This window comes from Equus quagga, chromosome 2 (assembly GCF_021613505.1).
Source record: "Equus quagga isolate Etosha38 chromosome 2, UCLA_HA_Equagga_1.0, whole genome shotgun sequence".
Lineage (NCBI taxonomy): Eukaryota > Metazoa > Chordata > Mammalia > Perissodactyla > Equidae > Equus > Equus quagga.
Window position 1 is genome coordinate 90,697,590 of NC_060268.1, and position 21,266 is coordinate 90,718,855.

Sequence of the window (21,266 nt, forward strand, 5' to 3'; positions counted from 1 at the left end):
TGATTTGTGGTTCAATTCCTCAAAGGCACTTCTTTGCTGGCACTGAATATTCATGCTTTCATCTTCCAGTTCGCAGGTTGGTTTTAGTTTCTCCCTGACTCTACCACTGCGTAACCTTGGGCAACTTACTTACCTGGAACTATAGTGTCCTCACTTGAAGACAGGTTGTGGTGATAAAAATACACAGAATCATCTTGAGTTGAGTACCTGAAAAAATATTATTTCCCCTCTTTGGCCCCATTATTCCATATTTAGTTGGGCAAGAGAAGTGTCCTTTCTCCTTGCATCTCCTTATGCTGTCCCTAAAGCACCCTGTCTGGAGTACTGTCTCAGGTGACTCTGACCTTTGAACGGCTTGTCAAACCATCACTGTGTCAGCACTTCCTGGTCCTTTTGGCCCTGGAGTCTGCAATGGCCCAATAGTCTCATTTCTTTGCCAGCCTGATAGGTCTCCAGCTCCTCATATTCCCCATTCTTGTTAGGGCCCCATCTCCACCCTCCAACACCTTCACCTCCATGAAAAGGGATCTAGCTCAAACTGTAGTAGCAGCTGCTAATGCGAAGACCAAAAGCATCTGGTAGCATCTCCTCCAAGGTGAGGCTACCCGGTTGGTCAATTTCCACAAAGAAACCCATTATCAGGGACTGCCAATACTTGGCTGCTGCAGTGGGTAGAGTGGGGAGGGGGAGGTGGCTGGGGACAGGCAGCCTCCCTTCAAGGCCAATGTCTCACCAAGCAGTGTTGGAAATGACCATAAACACCTTCTTGGCTACTATAAGCTAGCTTGGGTATCCAGGACAGATCTTCTGCTGAGACTTATAACTAGCACAGAGCCCCTCGTTACTGGGGCCACCAAACTACATGGAGGCTGTGCTCAGGGTGCATGTATGTGCCCATGTGCTTGCATGTCTGAGGGTGTGTGTATGCATGCATGTGCATGCATGTGTGTGTGTGTATATGCATGCCTGTGTGCATGTGTGTATTTCTGTTTACCACCAATCCTGCCCCCAGGAAGACAACAACTATTTTTTAAAACACCATAACAAATGGGCTCTGATACACACTTTCATTTTTTTTTTAAAGATCATTAAAATGTTTTGTCCTACTTTGGGAAATGTGGTCAGGACCAATTCAGCTTGTGAATGATGAGATATTACAGATTTAAAGAAATGCCTCCTTTTCAGTCTTTGAAATTCACTTAATTAAGTGGTAAGGGCATAAAAAAGCCAAGATGAACATAGCTTCCAAGAAGAAAGATACTTTCTTGAATATTCAGATGATTGCAATATTAAAAGGTCCTTGTGTTCACATTTTCACAGAAAACAGAAGACCATAAAAATAATTGCAAGCTTTTATAAATCTGCTGGACTGGGAGATTGAGCCTCTTACTGTCTACAAACTGTACTGAAATCCCTGAGGCAACATGACTCTAGTCAGACATAACTGAGACCATCTTGACTGACTTTGGAGGCAGCAGTCCTGTGACCACTGGCCAAGCCTTCTCGATGCTGCAGAAGCTGTCACCTCTGAGACCCTGGCCGGTCCACTCCAGGACCCAAAGCAGTTCCCTCTCCTCTACCCTGAATCTCAACAGGTGTTTGTGTGAAAACTACTGCGTTAATATGGCTAAAGTGCTTAGAAAAGTGCCTGGCACTAATGCTAGATTTGGTTAAATTTGATTACTAACATTTTTATTATTATTGTAAATCAAAATTATAAAACTATATAATGTGTTTATTATTATATTTACTATTATGATTCATTTTATCCCCGGAAATCCACACACAACTCTATCAATAACATGAAATTTACCTTCCCAATTCACCACCGTGCACATCCCTGGACCTGGCATGCCTAAAACCTTTGGGGACCCAGATTATTTGGGCATACCAAGTAGTAGGTGTTTCCACAAGATGGCACAACTGAAAAACTCAGAGTTGTTCTTTGTTTTCATTTTCTATCTTAGTGAAACATTTGCGATTTTCAAGTATAACAGAACAAACAGAACCGTGACTCGCATCTCAATTTAGAAATTTGATTTCATGCTCTCTTGACAGTTATACCATATTTCCTACAGTTATAATTTTTTTTTTCCTACTAAGAAGCTCTCCCCTCCTGCTTATGCCTACATTTGCCTTGCTGGCTCCAAACCCCACCTAATGTTTTGTACACAGGGTCTAAGTCCTGGGCTGGGATATCTCTTATCAGCCTTTCCCCAAGTCAAGGTTCCAATCTGTCCCCTTCTGTACCTCTGTGTTGGAGAGCTGGAACCATGGCTGCTTTCCATAGGTGAAGATCTCCCAAAGGATCACCCCAAAGCTCCACACGTCACTCTCTGTTGTGAACTTCCTGTACATGATGCTTTCAGGGGGCATCCAACGGATGGGGAGCATGGTGTGTCCTCCCACCTAAAAGGAGTCAAGACAGAGGCACAAACAGAGTGACCAGATGACCAGAATCAGTCACGTCTGTCTGCACTCTTCATATGTAGATGCCATTCTCAATGCATCTGATTCTAAGATAACCACAACTTGATGCAACTTGTGTCAAAAAGCCAGTGGAGACACTGACATCTGAGATCTACAACACTGGAGACAGCTAGAGTAGCAATTAGAGATAACACCTAAGGGAAGGTAGATTCCTTGGTATGGAGCATAAAGCAAGATCTCAAGATGGTTTGAAGTGAGAGAGAAGGTTTCAGAATCTGGTACTAAGGGTAAATCAGATCTTGAGAGGAGGTCCAGAGGGAAGTCAGCAGAATTACTGAGTGAGGGTATCAAGTAGCAGCATATTTGCAGACATCGGCTTAGACTCTTTGGCCAAGGTGGTTAAGACACAATATGGTCCACATGCATCTAATTTGTATAACTACGACTTTAGTTTCTACCTAACAACCCTGAATTTCTCACCACAACTTAGGACTCTGTGTTTCAAGTGAATGGGACAGGGAAGTTCCAAATCTATGGAAGACTATATGCTAATAAGAAATCAAGGAGACTAAAAGAGAATTCGAACAGTTCTTAGTAAGATCTCAAAGGCCAGGAAGGAAGATTGTCTTTTAAAATGGCCTAGGGAAACCCATCTGTGGGCCTACACAGCTGACAGTCAAGGACAAGAGCAAGTGACTGACATTTAGAGTACCCTTTCCTGAGAAAACATTAGGGAAATCCTCAGTGCCCAGCAGGTTAGAGGTATTGGCATAAGTATAAGAAAATTCGCAGCATGTTTTAGACTCAGGAATTAACTGCATCATTAGTAAATAGAGCATCAGAAATGGAAACTTTTGGCTAATACATGCAATTTGTTGTTAGAAAACTGCTTATCATCAATAAAAAGAGCCTCTATAAATGTCCTGAAAAATCAGAAACTTTCATTTCTATGGTGGGCCAGTTGGAGGAATAATAATGATGAATACTTAAGAAAGAATGACTTCTTGGGAGATGGGCAATCTTGCGTCTAAAAAGGGAAATCATGTTTGCCTTAGCCACTTGAAATATTTCAGAAGATAAATGATAATAAGGAATTGCAGAATTTGTCTTCAACCTGGCATTTTATAATCAATAGCTTTGTATCAAGTGTAAAGACAAGTGAAGATGTTTCTTTCAGACAAGCAAAGACTCAGAAAGTTTACCACTCACAGCCTTTCAGAAAATAAAGAAGCAAAAACTAATTGAGGATGTACTCCAGAAAAACAGAAAAAAGAATCTAAAATACACAATGACTTGGAACATAATAAAGAGTGCAGAGCAAATAAGCCACAAAAATGCAATTTATATCCAAATAATGGTTGTTAATTTGGTACAAAATGTAATAGGACTAATAAAGCTGTCTGTAAAATAGAGACATAAAGTAAATGAAAATACTAATAACGTTAATAGTACCACCACGGCTACTGTTAGAATACTCATCAGGAATGAAACTTTCAGATAATTTCAACCTTAAGTGCGTAGAAGAGTAGGTAGGGAAATAATCAAAAGCCTGATAAAGGCTTTGCGTTTTAGCAGGAAGAGAAAGGGAGCTTATAGTCGTCCGTTGTTGACTATAACAGTTTCAATGTAAATGCGCTTGCTAAAATTTTAAAGGAGCTTCTAGATTAGAAATAGTCCCCATAGCTTCCAAACCAGTTTTAGGAAAATAGAGCCAAAAATTTCTAACCAATACCAAAAGGACTACGAAAAGGAGGAGTGGGGTAATGATAAATAAAAAGCATAAAATGAAAGAAGTTTGAATAATATCACTATGGACAATAAGCGCAAATGGGTTATACGACCTCTTAAATAAGAGGAAGATGTATTAAAAAATCAAGATGCATGCTATTTAGAAAAGACATAGCTAAAAGAAAATAGCAGAAAATGTTGAAAATGAAAGAATGCAAAAATACAATAAATAATAAAAGAAAAATTGAACATATAATATATAAATATTCAATATACATAATAATATAATATAAAATTATATATAGAATATGTAATATATTCAAAATTGAATACATATATGAAACAAATTTCAGAATTCCAAGAACTACATGGAGATAAAGCAGTTTATATCATATTTGAAGATGGCAAAATTCACCCTTATGATAATTTTGAACTTTTATGCTCCAATTAACATAGCAACAAAATGTATAAAGAGTAAAGCAGGTTATAAATGAAAGGGAACTGACAAATCTACAATTATAATGGAAAATTAAAACATTTCTTTCACAAATTGACAGATGAAGAAAACAACATAAATGAAGATACATTTTTAAAATACAAGTAATGAGTTAATTGGTAGATATGAGTGCTGTGTATGTCTTTCAGCCTCCTTAAAAAGTTGTATATTATTTTCAATTATCTAAGAAACATTTATAAAAACCAGTCACATATTACACCTGAAAGGAAATATGAAATTCCAAGAGGAAAAAAACAAATAAATATAAAGTAAGAAAAAGAAACATTTTCCATTCCAAACAAAATAAAATAAAATAGAAATTAACATCAACAAAAATAATTGTTGGAAAAGGTTTTCTTTGTACAATTGAAAAAACTATTTGGTAAAGAAAATAATTGAAAATAAAATTTAAAACTATTTATCATAATAATAATTAAAGTCTTATTCATTGACACCTATGAACATAGCTAAACTAATTATTGGGAAAAATATTATAGCATTTAGGCACATTTTTAAAATAGTTAAAAATATAATTAAATTAAATAAGGGTTCAACCAAAAAAAGTGGTAAAGATTTATAAGTTATAGAAAGCAAGAGAAAATAAACAATAAAGATAAAATGAGGAAATGGTATAAAATAAAGCAAAGCAAAACACACAACCAAAAGGGAAAAAAGCAAATTATATCCTCACAATCAATTGCTAGTTCTTTTTAAAGTAATGCAAACCTTTGTCAAGGTTAATAAAGGACATAAAATAAATGATGTAAAATGTTAAGAATATTGCAACAATAAATTTGAAAACACAGATACCGACAATTGCTTTACTAGAAAATATTAACGAAAAAAAAGAAAAGTAGAAAATAGTTATAATTGTAGTAAAAACAATATATAGACTAAAAAACTACACAATTCAGATGGTTTTATGAGTGAGTTCTACTAGTTTTCTATCGTATTTCTATTTTTCTAAAATAAAAAAAGATAAAAATTTTCCCAAGCCACTCTCCGTGGCTTGAATGTCCCTGATAACAGAATCAGTCAAACTTAGCCCATAGCCTTAAATATATGAATAAAGATAAAGAAATTTTATCTACATATGTGTAAAACTATGTTATGAATATAGTCTCCAAATCTGAATAAAATATTATCATATTGAATCAGCAATATAATACTTCCATATTATAACTCAATAAGGTTTATACTAGAAATGTAGGAATGCCTCAGCCTTAAGAAATCTGTTTCATTTACTAAATTAAGAGATAAAAGCAGAAAAAGAATCCTTTCAAAAGATGTCAAAAATTTCCAACATATTTTCCTGATTGAAAGCCCTAATTAATTAGTAATAGAGGGTAACTTTATTTAACACACTAGATATCATACTTACTAATAAAACATTAGAAATATAGAAGCTATCTTCCATCACTGATTTTTATGCAATACTGTTCAGGTGGTCCTAGGCAGTGGAATAAAGCAAGAATGAAAAAACAAGGCAGAGGGGCCAGCCCAGTGGCATAGTGGGTAAGTGGGCACATTCTGCTTCAGCAGGGCAGGGGTCGCTGGTTCGGATCCCAGGTGCGGACATGGCACTGCTTGGCAAGTCACACTGTGGCAGGCGTCCCACATATAAAGTAGAGGAAGATGGGCATGGATGTTAGCTAAGAGCCAGTCTTCCTCAGCAAAAAGAGGAGGATTGGTGGCAGATGTTAGCTCAGGGCTAATCTTCCTCAAAAAAAAATAAGGAAAAAAAAAAGCAGATATATCGAAAAGGAAGAGTCAAAACTGCTATTGTCTGCATATGATGTGACCATGGAAGACAATTAAGTAAAAAGCAATTAGAATCATTACATGATTTAGTAAGCTAGACAGACACAAAATGAACGTAGAAAAATCAAACTATTCTCATACACCCCTAGCAACCACTTCGAAATTCAACAGAAAATCAGATTGTGTGTACAATAGCAGCAAAAAATGTTTCAAATTCCTAAACATAGACTTTAGTAGAAAACGTACAAGGTCTATTTAAACAAAGGTGTTGCAAAATATAAAAGGAGATCTGAATACATAAAAAGATATGTCTTTTCTTTGACTAGGAAGACTCAATATCATAAATCTCTTATTTCTCCCTCAAATTCATCTAAAAATTTAAACACAATCTAAATGAAAACCCCAATGGAATGATGTATGAAAATCGACAAGATGATACCAAAATTAATCTAGAGGAGTAAATACTTGATAAAAACTAAGATACACTCAAAATAGAACAAGGGATATTTTGCTCTATCAGATTGCAAAACATATTATCAAACCACAGTAATGAACACACTGTGTTATTGGCATAGGAATAGACAAATTTCATTGATCAGTGAAACAAAATAGAGAGTCCAGAAGCAGACTCATGTATAAATATTGGAATTTAATATATGAAATGATGGGTTAGTAATCAGAGTGTTGGGACAATGAACTAGTCATTTAAAAAGTACACTTAGATACCTACCTCACACCATATACAAAAATCATTTCCAGATGGATTAAAGAGCTAAACATAAAAAACAAAACAATAATAATATTAGAAGAAAACTTAGAAAAATATTTGTACAACCTCAGGAGAGAAAGGCCTTGCTAAATAAGACACACGTTCAAAAAGCCATAAAGGATAGGATTCAGAGATACAACTTGTAAAAAGTAAATACTTTGCATGGCAAAATACAAAATAAACACAGTTAAAAGACAAATGACAGAGAAAATCTTTGCAATATATGTAACAGACAAAGAATTAAAATCCGTATATTGTAAAATGCTCCTTTAAATTAGTTAAAAACAAGCAACCCAATAGAAAAATGAGGAAAAGAATAAGAGCAGATGGTCCACTAAAGAGCTACAAATGGACACAAACACGTGAAGAGATGCCAGTTAAAACAACAGAGAGACATATTTTTGAATGTCATGTGGGAGAAATTGAAAAGATTGACACTATTTGGTGCTTGACAGTGCATGAGGAGTTATTCTCAAAGGCCACTGGCAAGATCAGGGCAGCTTCTTCTGAGAGCAGCTTGGCAGAATCTGTCCACACTAAGGATGTAAGTGTCTTTCAATGCGGAAATTTCACTCTCAGGACCCACCCAGACTATACTGATTTTCCTCCAGGGCTACCTGCATCCTTCTCCTACATTGGCAAGATCCAGTCTGGGAAAGGTAGTGGTCAAATTCTTTCTTGGCAAAAAACATTGGTGAATATGCCCATGGTAAAACCTAGCCAGATAAGGGATGAGCTGAAATAATAATCTTAGTAAAAATAATACTGCTTAACGCACACTGGGTACCAACCACTGAGTATTACACACATCCCTCATTCAATCCTCTCTCATTTAATCACTCATTTAATCTCTATGTAATATGATTCCCTGTTAGCCCCTAGAAACCTACTTGCTCATGTAAGCAAAAAATACTTGGTTGAAGGTGTTTATTTCATTGTTTTTAAGGGCGACAATTTGTTCATCATTAAATGCATATGCAGTAGTTTAAAGGAATATAGTGGAGTTATGTATAGTGATAGGCAAACACATCTAGGATATATGAAATGAAAATGCAAGACATTAAAAAAATACTAACTTTCTCATTCATGTAAAAATGTGTATCAGAAGCAAATATATTATAGGGTAATAATGTATAACTCTGTAAATGCATAGAAAAAGGTCCAGAAAGCCGCTAAACCAGTGGTTTCCTCTAGAGAGAGAAGCGAGAGTGAGCACAGACCAAAGAGAAAATTCCACTGTTTGCTATATGTATTTGTATCCTGTTTGACATTTTATCACGATCATGTTTCACATTCGAAAATTTAAAAACAATAAAAGGAAAAAATAAACATATGAATATAGAGAAACCAGTGGACCTAGCGTATTTAAGTTCTGTATCAAAAGATGACGTTTTAAAGAAAAGTTGTGTTTGCAATAAAATCTAGTAGAATGCTTTATTGTACCTAGTTTCTTGATTTAAAAAAATAGAAGTCAGGAATATAGGAACACTTCCCTTGATGAAAAATTTTAAAAAAGAGATTCTTCCAAATTGATGCTGGTGTTTGCCTTATTTGCTGATTTTATATACAATCCAAAAGAAGTACTCCAAATTGAAATCTCTAAGTCTACAAACAGACAGAAATTAAAGTATGCTCGTGTAAACTTTGATAAGCTTGGGCAGAAAAGTATCAGAAGGGTATTAATCGGCCATAGGAGCCTCACCCAGGAGAATTTTATCAAGATTTTCACCGGGCAGCACCACCAATATGGGAAAAGTTCACATGGCAGTCCTCCAGACAGGGACTAAAATATTTCAAGAGGCCAGGGGTATAAGAAAAAGCACAGTCAATTCAGGAGTCAGAAGACCCCGGTTCTGCTGTGACTTTTGACAAGCACTTAACTTCTTTGAGTTTCAGTATCCTCATGTTCCACATAGGGGGTAAGCAACAGCCCTGTCTAAAGTGAGACGATGTATGTAAAAGCTCAGCGAGCATCATTAAATGCAAATGTATACATATAAAGTGCAATGACTGTTCACTGTGTGTGTCCTTACCTGCTACTGTGCAGCGTAAGTAACCCAATTTCCTAGATTTCCATATTTCCCATAAAGACCCACCCAGACTACACTGATTTTCCTCCAGGGCTACCTGCATCCTTCTCCTACATTGGCAAGATCCAGTCTGGGAAAGGTAATGGTCAAATTCTTCCTTGGCAAAAAACATTGGTGAATATGCCCATGGTAAAACCTAGCCAGATAAGGGATGAGCTGAAATAATAATCTTAGTAAAAATAATACTGCTTAACGCACACTGGGTACCAACCACTGAGTATTACACACATCCCTCATTCAATCCTCTCTCATTTAATCCCTCATTTAATCTCTATGTAATATGATTCCCTGTTAGCCCCATTTCACAGATAAAGGTACGTAACTTGCCTAGGCCTCTCCATGAGAAATATCAGTTAATGATCCAAGCTCTCAATGAGGTACATTAAGGATCTAAGGGCTGAGCCTTGAAGTAGGAAACATATAGTAATAAGGCAAAGATTCCAAGAACTGATTCTAGAAATCAAATAAGTACGTGGAGATCTTTGGATTACATGACCTTGGATGAGATCTTCCACCACCTCTATTACAGTCATTCCCCCTTAAATGCAGCTTTGCTTTTGGTGGTTTCAATTATGTGTGGTCAACCGTGGTCCTAAACTATTAAAAGAAAAAAATCCAGAAATAAACAATTCATAAGTTTTAAATTTAAATAAGCCGTTCTGAGTAGTGTAATGAAATCTTGCACCATCCCATGCCATCCCGCTCCAACCTGCCCGGGATATGAATTATCCCTTTGTCTAGAGTGTCCCCACTGTGTTTGTGTATAACACCCATCGTACTTAGTAGCCATCTTGGCTATCAGGTTGACTGTCGTGGTATCACGGTGCTTGTGTTCGTCACCCTTATTTTACTTAATAATGGCCCCAGCGCACAAGAGTAGTGATGCTGGCAATTCAGATATACCAATGAGAGCCGGCATAAAGTGCTTCCTTTAACAGAAAAGGTGAAAGCTCCCGATTTAAGGAAAGAAGAAAATCATATGCTGAGGTTGCTAAAGTCTACAGTAACTTTTATTACCCTATATTGTTATAATTGTTTTTATTTCATTATTAGTTATTGTTGTTCATCTCTTACTGTGTCTAATTTATAAACTAACTTTATCATAGGTGTGGACATATAGCAAAAATGTGGTATGTATAGGATTCGGTGCTATGGGCGGTTTCAGGCATCCACTGGGGGTCCTGGAATGCATACCCCACAGATAAGGCGGGGACTACTGTATCATGCATTCAGGTGTCGTCAGCCTGATCATCCAGGAGAAAGTTCCCTTTCAGCTAAGGATAGCAGCCGCCACTGATGATCATTGCCCAGATCCATTATTTCATTAGTGGCTGCAAAAGGGTGATGTTCTAATTTGAGCATTCCTCTGCATATATTAGCTGGAAATCTTCCATAAATAAAAACTTCCCTTCATTAACTATTTGGTTATACTGATAACAGTTTACATAAGATATGCTTGATTCTCTCCCTTTATTTACCCATTCTCAGAATAACGAATTCATTCCCTAGCATCCTCCAAAGGTGACCAATGAGAAGTTTGTTTTCGTTTGGTTTGGTTTGAAGAAGCATTATCGACTCCTTTGTATCTGTGAGTGTGTGTGTGCGTGTTTTAACACATTTGAAGTGCTTCAATCTATCTTAATTGCTCTTTTTGATGTTTACTGTTCAATCTTTGGCCAGTGGCAGCCTCTTAAAGTTAGTGCCTCTCACATCACCCCAGTAGTTCTGATGGCATCCTTGCTTTCTGATGTGGAAAAATATTCAAGGCTCATCTACCCTGCTGCCCCAGCTCTATAACCAGCCATTTCTCCAAGGAGCCCTGGAGCCTTTCAGTGGACCACGGGATTTAGAGACTACATTATGGATGCCGGGCGTCTCATTGCCTTTGGGTTGGTCCTTATTTCTAGGTCATTGTAGTGGAAATAGCTAGGAAAGACTTTTCTTTTAAAAGAAAATACATCATGAGTTCATACTGATGTTTCCAATTCAAATTCAGGATTATAGAGCTTTTACTTAACTTCTTTGATTTTACATCTGTATTTTTTTCTTATGCTGAAAATCTTGATTCCTACAACATTAGTAATATTACTTATTTGCTTTATTCTAATATACATTGTATATATATATATGTTTCAAAATAACAGTTTCAATATCATTACTAACAATACGATTATTGGAAGCGGTCTACAATCTTTGCAGTTCTTCTATCCTTGGGATATACCTGCTAGGGACATACATAAAACATTGCTATGTTTTCAAGTCACTTGAAATAATTCCTCTCTGTGTAGTGAAGTCACCAATCTAATACACAGTTAGGTTTATTTGCTTCATTTTTCTTTTGATTTTTAAGAATTGCTTTGCTTTTTCATTCCCACTTGATTTAATGTTGCTTTATAATGATATAACATCTCTTACATGATTTTGATGCCAGCCCTGATATCAGTTCCCCTACACTAAACCCAGCATATATGGGGTTAAAACCAAAGCACTCTTTCCCTGCATACTCCTTGGCTCCCCACCTCCAGAATCCACTATCCACCATGGAGAGAAACAGCCAAGGTCACCCACCTGTGAATTCTCTTATCATCCTCTGCCTTGTAAGCAGCCTCCCAAGGCTGAATGCAGGCTGGTGGGACAGTTGCAACCAGTAAGGTCACTGACTTCCTCCCTCTCTACAAGCAGCCACATTCCTCACAAACCTTTAAAACCCCTGGCCTCCCATCTACTTTACTTTTTTCCACTGGGGTTTGCCCATTCCTTTTATAGCTACGTAGGAGTCCACTGTGCATGACCACGCCACAGTTTATCCAATCACTCCCCTACCAACTGGACTTGGTTGTTTCCACTCTTGTTGTTGTTAAGAGGGTAGAGCACATTTACACATACCTTGAGTGATTCTCACTGCCCCTAAAAGGCAAGAGCCCAGAATTCTCACTCAGAGCGACAGAGACCGGAGTGCCCACTGCAATGGTTTCAATCCAGGTCCGCATAACTTTGGAGATACCGGAACTCTTTTAAAGGGTGCCCAGGGAAGAGTAGTTTTGAAGGACTTTGCAGATCCTAAACTTCCATATGGATTTTTTCTAACATTGAACTCAGACCCCACTGTGGTCCAGCAATTCCTTTTCCCAATTGTGCATACATACACACACACACACACATACACACACACCTGCCACTCTCAAAAGGAAAGACAAATCTCTTACTCATCCTGAATCTCAGGAGAGAAAATCTACAAATGAATAAACTCTACGAAACATTGGTACAGGTGTTGAAAATGACTCTCTAGTGACTGGGAAAACAAATCCTTTTGCAAGTTGGGTAGTTTCCAATTCTTTTTTTTTTTTTTTTTAAAGATTGGCACCTGGGCTAACAACTGTTGCCAATCTTTTTTTTTTTTTTTTTTCTGCTTTATCTCCCCAAACTGCCCCATACACAGTTGTATATCTTAGTTGCAGGTCCTGTTAGTTGTGGGTTGTGGGACACCGCCTCAACGTGGCCTGTTGAGCAGTGCCATGTCCGCGCCCAGGATCCGAACCCTGGGCCGCCGCAGCGGAGTGCGCAAACTTAACCACTCGGCCACAGAGCCGGCCCCTCCAATTCTTTTGAAACAACTGAAGGGGACAGACTGAAAAGAATTATCAGCTGAGAGAAAATTAAAAAGAAATTTTGATAAGAGACCAATATGTGATTTCAGGCAAAGAACTAGTTAAACGTTCCAAGAACTGAGTCATGTTGCAACAACAAAACTCCTTCCTTTTCCATCTATTTGTTTATTGTGAATAATGTTTCTCAGTTCTTATATTTATAAAAGTGAAAAACAGGAATAGAGTTGATCCTGGACCTTCCTTACTTTAGGAATAAATAATATTCATTAATGGATACATGGACCAATTAAAAAATAGAAGAGATGTATTTCCAAAAATATTACACTTATTTTCATATTCATCCAGACTTGTCAGTATTGTTGGTATATATGTACAGTATATTTTGATCAATGGCCTATTTCTGTGTATTACCAATAATTGTAGGGATAACTCAATCCAAAAACTCTTAATGTCTAGAAACTTATGGTCATTGGCCATTAAAATTAAATTTAAATCTTCATACATATTTTTGCCATGCTAAATTATGATAGAGTGGCCAATAAAAAGCTTTCATGCATAAAACTATAATACACAAAGATAAAATTTGGTATGGTAACTGGAATGAAAATATAAATTCAAGAAGAAAAAGGAACTGTGTAAAACTGACTGTTTAAGAACTTGTTCGTGTGTTTAACAGACGATGTATCAAACTGCTCTGGAATTTAAAGTGCATTGGATACATTAAAGGAGTGATGTATTTTTTTGATGTCAATATTTACAATATTCTGGAAACGGCATCATCTGCAACTATTTAAAATTAGGTTGAAGACTTTAGATGGCAACTTAAAACGTGCAAGGAGCCTACATGGTTTTTCAAAATCTTTTAGGGGCACAAAAGTTTAAAGACAAGAAAACTAGAGATGGAGCACCTAGCAGTACAAAATTTGGATTCTTGTCTCTCTAGCTACATTCTGTCTTTCCCTAAGAGTGTATCAGCAGTATAAGGGGAGAGAATGTGAAAAGAGGGAAGGAAGAGCAGCAGCCTCACCTCCAGCCACAGATGTCTGTCTGAAATCCCCAAATGCCCTTTCTTTCATTCAAGTCTCCAGCCCTTACTCCCAGCCTTGCCCTGAGGGCCAGGGGTAAGCGGGACTGAAGGTGTGGACAGCTGAGTGGCTGCAGGCTCTCAGGTTCCAGTTCCCACTGGGAACAGAATGTCACTCGGCAGTGTTCCTCCCAGGGTCCCTCCCACCTCCCCAGCCACCTCCCTACCCAATCACAGCCATCCCTTCTCTTCTGAGCCAGCCCTTCCTGAACAAAGAATTGTCTTGCTCATTTTCATAGAGAGACACCTCCTTTCCCGCAGTCAGAGGGAACTCACTGTTCTGGGTTAAAGAGAAACTCGTCTGAACTCTAGAAGGCTCTCAGTCCTCTGCATCTAATTTCACAGAAAAGGAGGCGGCTGGTGGATTCCAAAGAACATAAAGAAGTCTGTTTCTCTCCCGGAAGTTCAAAATGTCTGTGCTCACACAATTCTGACAAGCTATAAAGGAGATAAAGTGATCCACATATTCCAGATAAAGAAACCAAGACCAGCAAGGGGGATCAAACACGGGTCCACAGGACATGATATTTCCGGAATCAATGGGAGGATTCAAGCTTCCTCCATAATCACCAATCCATATGGGCTGAGTCAGAAGCTGTTAAAGTCGAGAGGAAAGCAGTGGTTTTCTGAAGAGTTGTAAAAACTTTGCAACATCCGTTAAAGAGAAAAATGGCTTAATCAGGAAATTATCATAAAGATTGTCCTTTATGGTAAGGGTCATCATTTTTTATTTATTCAACTTTAATCTTTCTTGATTGCGTGTCTCAGAACATAGACGAGTCTCCATATGCATTAAGAAAAAATAAAAGGCTTAGCATATGCTTTTCTCCTCCCATGGAAAGTCTTCTGGTTTCCTACACGACCCACTGGCTTTGCCTCTTCCCCTGTACTATATGTCTGAGTGGCACCAGATAGTCAGCCAGGTCTGGCAGTCACCTTGAAGACACCCCCAGCAGCAGTCCTAGAAGCCACCACTACAGTCTCTGAAATCTTTACCACTCTTGTCCCAGAGGGTCCAAGGATTTCACACACACGGGCTGCACATCAAGGTTAGGTACATCTAGCACAGTTACTGACATATATACACCCGAGGGGGGGAGTTTACATGAACACATGTGCACGTCAATGCACACGCATGTGGGTATAGTCATAGACACAAACACCAGTCTGTCGGTCATGCCCGGATCACATGAAGTTGGTGAAATCTCTCTTGGACATCTCCTGAAATAAATGGCCTAAATGTAGGAGGAAAGGCCCAAAGTCCTCTTTAATGTGTCCTGTCTCCAAGACAGCAAGAATAAATGGTTTCACTCTAAACTAACTGATTAGCTTTGCTGACAGCTTCAAAACTTGCCAGAATGGCACAGCCCTCTTTCCTGGAATTAACCCTTCCCACTGCCTGCCCACTCCGACTGCTGGATGTTCTAAAGAGCTCCCTCCACACATGTATGGGAGGCCACCAGAGCCTTAGAAATGGCTGTCTGCTTTTTAGGAACTCTCTCCACTCTAAGATCTCTCCTCTTCTCCCTGTTCTCCTCTCCCCTCACTTCTCCACTTGGCTATTCTGAGTTGTGGATGTTGTATTTTCTACCAGCTTGTCACCTCTCCACCCAGCCCCATCCGACCATTCACCAGGCATGTTGCTTCAATGTCTGAGCCCATATTCCCTCCAGATGCCATCTGGATTCCTGGGGCACCTTTGGGGAGCCAGTCTGCCCTGTGACTGCACGCTCTCCAGTTCCCCAAATCCAAGTTCATCAGAATCCAGAGCATAAAAGGAGAGATTTAACTTTAAAGCTGTAGCTCATGAACATACAGGGCTGGGAAGGGCCTCAGAAATTACCTAGCCTGCCTCTGGGCTTGGAATCCTTGGCTGGAAGAGAGGCAGTGACTTGTCCAAGATCACTAAAGATGGTAAATGAAATGAAGCTAAAGTCCCATAGAGTCCTGTTCTTGTTTTTAAGGTGAACTTATTACTGGAGAATAGCACACATACATAAAGGTATACAAATAGAAAATACACAGATTGAGTCGGATCAAGTTTAAATTTCAGCCCCATAGTTTCCTTCTTTCCGCACTGATATGTATGGCCTTTGGGTCACCTGGCAGAACTCTGTGGTTCCCGCAGTTGTGTGGGCGCATTCCTTAGGGATGTATTAGTTGGAATATTCCATTGATTTATTGATTTGTGCACTCACAAATACATGTCTATCTGCAGCTTCACCCCAGTTATGGCAATTCCATGGATGGAACCTTTACACAAGAGATTGAGATTTTCTAGAATGACATCAGACTTCTGACTTAACAAGGCAGAATTGTTTGCCTTTGTTTGGCCTCTCTTCCTCTTCCCAATAAAGTAGGGCAAGCTATTATCTAGCTTCTTGTAGACACAAACTGAAGACCTCAGCCCCAGGTTTAGTAGGTGCTTGGAATTCTTTGGAGGGAAGGTGGAGGGGAAACTCACAAAGACATCATTCCAGCATTGTTCCCTCTGAGCAGGGCTTTGTGACAGCTTATGCCAAAGGCATCCATTTAGCAGAATCTCAGTGGAATGGCTGTCTCAGGCTGAACCTCTAGCCCCAGGATTAGGAAAAACCCTTGGAGTCTTCCAAAAGTACAAGGAGTTTAAGAGCCAAGCTGTTTAGCATCACGAGCCTAGAGGATAAAGAGGCCCATTGTGATTCTCCCCAACTCTCTTACCTAGAGCTGCATCTGCCAGGAGCCAGTTCTCAGATGGAAGGCCCCAGGAACACATACCTTTTATAACTTCCCCTTTTGTTTTCCTTTTTCTAAATCCTGTCTAAATGCTGGCAGTCATTCTGAGACCTAACTGTCCTTTACTGCCCCGAAGCAATATATTTTTTATAGAGCAGATACTGCAAGTCCAAAGATGTGGTTTGAAAAACAACTTGGCCCTTATTTTCTTTTCCAAATGCCTAGACTTGGAACCTCCCGGCTACACTCAAATCTTCTTGTGGAAACAGATTTTAGGGACGTTATTAAAAGAGCTCAATTCACTAAACAAAGCTGGAGGACTCACCTCAGCTCAGATCCATGGATCCACGGATCTACTGGGTCTAGACTGATCCATCCAGATCCTAAGTGCTTGCTAAACGTGAGTGGGGAAAGGAAGGCAGAAGAATAAAGCCTCCTTGTGGTAAATCTAGGTTTATAATTTACCCTGTACCACTCAGGCACTGATAGATTTCGGTTTAGATTCAGACTTATTTAGCAAAAATAAGATAATCCCTTTCAAACAAGATTGACTTTGCTGATTATTGAGATGCCCCCCAAAATCTGAAAATTATAACTGATATTGAAAATATGTATATAGGATGAGGAGACAGAGGACCCAAAGGAACAAAGAGGATGATGCCTAACTCGGCCAATGCCATTTACTAGCTAAGCAACCTAAGGAATTTCTTGAACCTCTGGAAGGCTCAGCTTCCTCAGGTGTAAACAACACCTCTACACAGAACATGCACAGAAATCAAATGCAATCTTAAGTGAAACAGGCATTTAACATGAAGGCATGGCAGGCTTTTAACACACGTGTACATACAATATTACTTTGAATCTAAATGTTTCCTGGAAGATGCTAATTCCTCAATGAGAATGTGTATGTTTACTGTACAGCACTTCCCAATTTTTCCGGGGACTTGGACATTCTGCCCAGTGACCCTTTCAAGAAGGAAGAACTATTCCCGATTTGTGGATAAGGAAACCAGCTCAGGAACAGAATGTCCCCAAGTCCGTGGTGGGCAGAGGCCAAGCCAGAAGTTAATCCATTGCCACACTCCAAGTCCTTCTCGTGACGGGTTTTGCGGGTTCAAGACAATTCCACCTACAAGCAATGGGAGCAGCTTAAAGGGGCTCCAGGCTCAGCGTGGCCGCCTCCTGGATCCTTGGAATATTTGGTGATTTACAAAAGCAGGGTTTAGAGACTCAAGATGAGCAGCTAATGTGGATCTCAGGGAAGACAGGATCAGGCTGGTTAGAATACGGTGCTCTCCTTATGGACTGGGCTCAGTGACTGCTTATCCTATGAGTGAGGCCTCACGGCAGGAAGCATGGGAAGAACAAGATGATTGGAATTTAAAAACGCAAAGCATGAGACAGGATCTTTTTCCTCAAAAGGCAAACCGAGCTATAAATTGTCTCCTCCAGCCATCTTCTCAGTGACATTAATAGCAATAACAATAATATCTCCTATTGATTGAACGTCCCACCAGCCTTAAGATGACAGCGCTGGATTATTTAAGCACAATTCTAGTTTTATTATATCATCTGACGAGCCTGAGCTTTCGATCCGAGTGCAACATTGAACAGACAGCCGACGTGCGCCAATGGCGCTGTGAAAGAGAGTTTTTCTAGTAATTGATGGAATATTCTCCCTCGTGAATTGGTGAGGCTCCATCTCTAAGTAAACTCAGCTGGGTACCCACTTCTAAAACTTTGGGTGAGACTGTTTTTTCTAATTCCAAGATTCCAGCAGGCTGACACACTGGACCTGCCATTTATGACGTCTGTTATGCAGACCCCATGCTTGGATCACGGGAGGATCTTCCTGGATGACCCTGCTGGGGTCCGAAATCAGCGTCCTAGAAGCATATGGCTTCTGTTTGGTGCATTTGATCTTCATTTGTCTCAGACAGAACCTGTGAGGACTAATTCGAGAACGTCGATAAAGCAGGGCCAGTAGCACAAAACTACCCTTGAAAATGCTAACGTGTCAGTGAAGGGCTTTCTGCGCTGGTCTGACACCTGTCATCATTAGGGGCTGCTTCCAAACTGTCTCTAAGAGAGGTTTGCCAGCTGTAGTCTCCCCAGATCCCTTGCTGTGAGAACCCTCACAGAATGAGGAGGTCACACATCCCTCATCTCTCTGGGCCAGGGGTTGGGAGGAGGCAGGCAGCTGTGTGTCTGGGCCAGTGAAGAAGTAAACCAAGGCCTGAAGCTTCTGGCAAACTCTTCACCCTGCACGCTCTGCTCAGTGCTGCTGAACATGGGCAAGAAGTCCCATTAGAAAAGCCAGTGGGTGCAGAAACAGGTCCCCAGAATGGGAGCAGGGTGGCCCACCCTTAAGCAGACCTTCGGCAGAGGCAGCATATCATCACGACAGCCATGTCACCTCAGGAAATCACTCAACCTCCCTGAGCCTCAGTTTCCCCCTCTGTTAAACATCAACTGGTATTTACCTCCTAAAATGGCCTTGAGTATTAAACAAAATAATCCACGTAAAGCATTTAGCACAGTACCTGGTACATGGCGAGCCTCCATACCTGTTAGCAAGGGACAGTCACAGTGATCTTGCTGTGGCAGCACCAGCAGCATTGTTCTCTTATAAACATTTGCAAGAAGCATTCTCTAGTTCCAGGATTAGAGACTGTAAGGGGATGTGTTTTGAATTTCTATGTGTGCGGGTAGATGGGGGTATTTGGGGTGGGAAGGAGGAGGCTGGATTAGGAAATAAATTTCAAGCATCCTTGGCTACAGCTCTTTCAACGTAGGACTACCCTGAGGAAAGAGAAGCCTTTTTGGTTTTGTGCTAAGATAATAAGCAAAAAGACCACTGCCTCCTTCTCCCCACTCCCTCCACTTGCCTGGTGGTCTTTTTTTTTTTTCCTCAATTATTTTATTGAAGTCATATTGATTTATAACATTGTGTAATTTCAGGTGTATGCTATTACATATCACTTTCTGTATAGACTGCATTGTGGTCACCACTAATAGTCTAATTTTTATCCATCACCATACATATGTGCCCCTTCATCACTTTCGCCGATCCTCCCGCCCCCTTCCCCTTTGGTAACCACTAATCTGTTCTCTTTATCCAGGTGTTTGTTTATCTCCCACATATGAGTGAAATCATACTGTCCTGTGCTCTTAATGAAGCATCCTCAGTCCTCCGCTTGCAGTATTTAGCACAGGTTGAACAGATCAGCCAGAAAGACACAACTGTAGCTGGAGGTAAGATCTGCCACTTCCAAACCACTGCAAATTAATCATTCTAGCTGGAGGGAGACTCAGGCCTTTGGGCCCCCCTTTTGTTTTATTAACTGCCAACTGAAAATGCCAGAAGTAGCTGGGAAAGAAGTGCAAAATGGAGGACAGGGAACACTTTGCATATTTTAATTACTTCAGTAAACAATACACACCACAGCAGAAACCTACCAAGATGGCGACAACCGCAGGCAAAGGGAACTTGGAGAGCGTCAAGGGACATGACATAAAAAATATGCAACTCCTCCTTAGACTAGAGGCTGCCTTATCCAGCTTCTCTGAGCTGGAGCTGAACTTCCAATCCATCCACTGGCTAGCTACTGGAGCATTTCCAACCAGGGGAAAGAGAAGGTGAATGATATGCGACTTTTCACACATCCAAAGCTTTCCTGAGAATTGAATGCATCTCTTCACCCAATGGAAACTGGGATGCTTCTGTGAGTCATGGAACAAGACCCTTTAATTCTAAAGGATGGACGCTTGGCGCCTGAGAGGAGAGAGCTCACAGATCACTTGCTAGGTCTCTGGCAGGACCACAAACATGAAGCATGTTTATGGTTCACCTTTGAATCATGAAGCATGGATAAAGTCCTCCATCTTCATTTAAAGGTGGAGATTCAACTTAGAAAAAATAGCAAGTTAAATTCTCAAGGGAAGCCCATGGATGGGTGATAGCAGCAGCCGAAGCACTCCGTGAACTTCAAACTGATTAACCAACATAAGTTACTACCGTTAGTATTTTTCTGCATCACAGGTTCTTAGTTAGCCTCCCCCTGAGAAATTCCAGGAAAGGGGTGTGGATTAACTGGATTAACCCAGCCACACAGCCCTTATAGATTCGGCTCCAGCATCCCTGGAGGGAGGAAGCTTAAAGGAAGATCTGACACCAAAGGAAGGCATGGAGTTGAGTGGAAAGAGCAATGGATTGAGACTCAAGTCATATTGATGTGGATTAAGGCTGCCCCAGCTAGAGAAGCCCAAGGTGACCTGGCCTACATGCCAAACTATATGACCCGGTGGATTTTTTATGGTATGAATTAGGGCTGCCCCAGGGAGAGAAGCCCAGGGCATCCTCACCTACATGCCGATCTATATGACCAGATTCGTATCTAAAGTTATACGACTGCACAATAACCAGACCCCATCTGCACTGAAATCATTTAATGACTTTTTACACCATCTTTTCTTTTTCCAGTAAAAATAAGTCACGTACCCATGCCTTATAAAATTAGCCCTAACCCTCAACTCAGGGCAGCAGCAGGAGCTCTGACTGCCCATGGGTCCTGTCCCCATGCCT

At 39.9% G+C, this 21,266-nt stretch overlaps 1 protein-coding gene across 6 annotated transcripts in view; it reads right to left on the bottom strand.

Annotated features, from left to right (window-relative positions):
• Positions 1-21,266, bottom strand: part of NTRK3 (neurotrophic receptor tyrosine kinase 3) — a 382,792-nt gene that overhangs the window by 17,163 nt on the left and 344,363 nt on the right. For 4 of the 6 annotated variants that reach the window (XM_046654145.1, XM_046654142.1, XM_046654147.1 and 1 more), the window contains 2 exons: positions 7,146-7,187; positions 2,251-2,409 (listed from right to left, as the gene is read on the bottom strand). In XM_046654145.1, the coding sequence (XP_046510101.1) occupies positions 2,251-2,409; positions 7,146-7,187 (201 nt within the window). The remainder of the gene's footprint in view (positions 1-2,250; positions 2,410-7,145; positions 7,188-21,266) is intronic. The other 2 variants (XM_046654146.1, XM_046654143.1) reach the window with 1 other exon arrangement.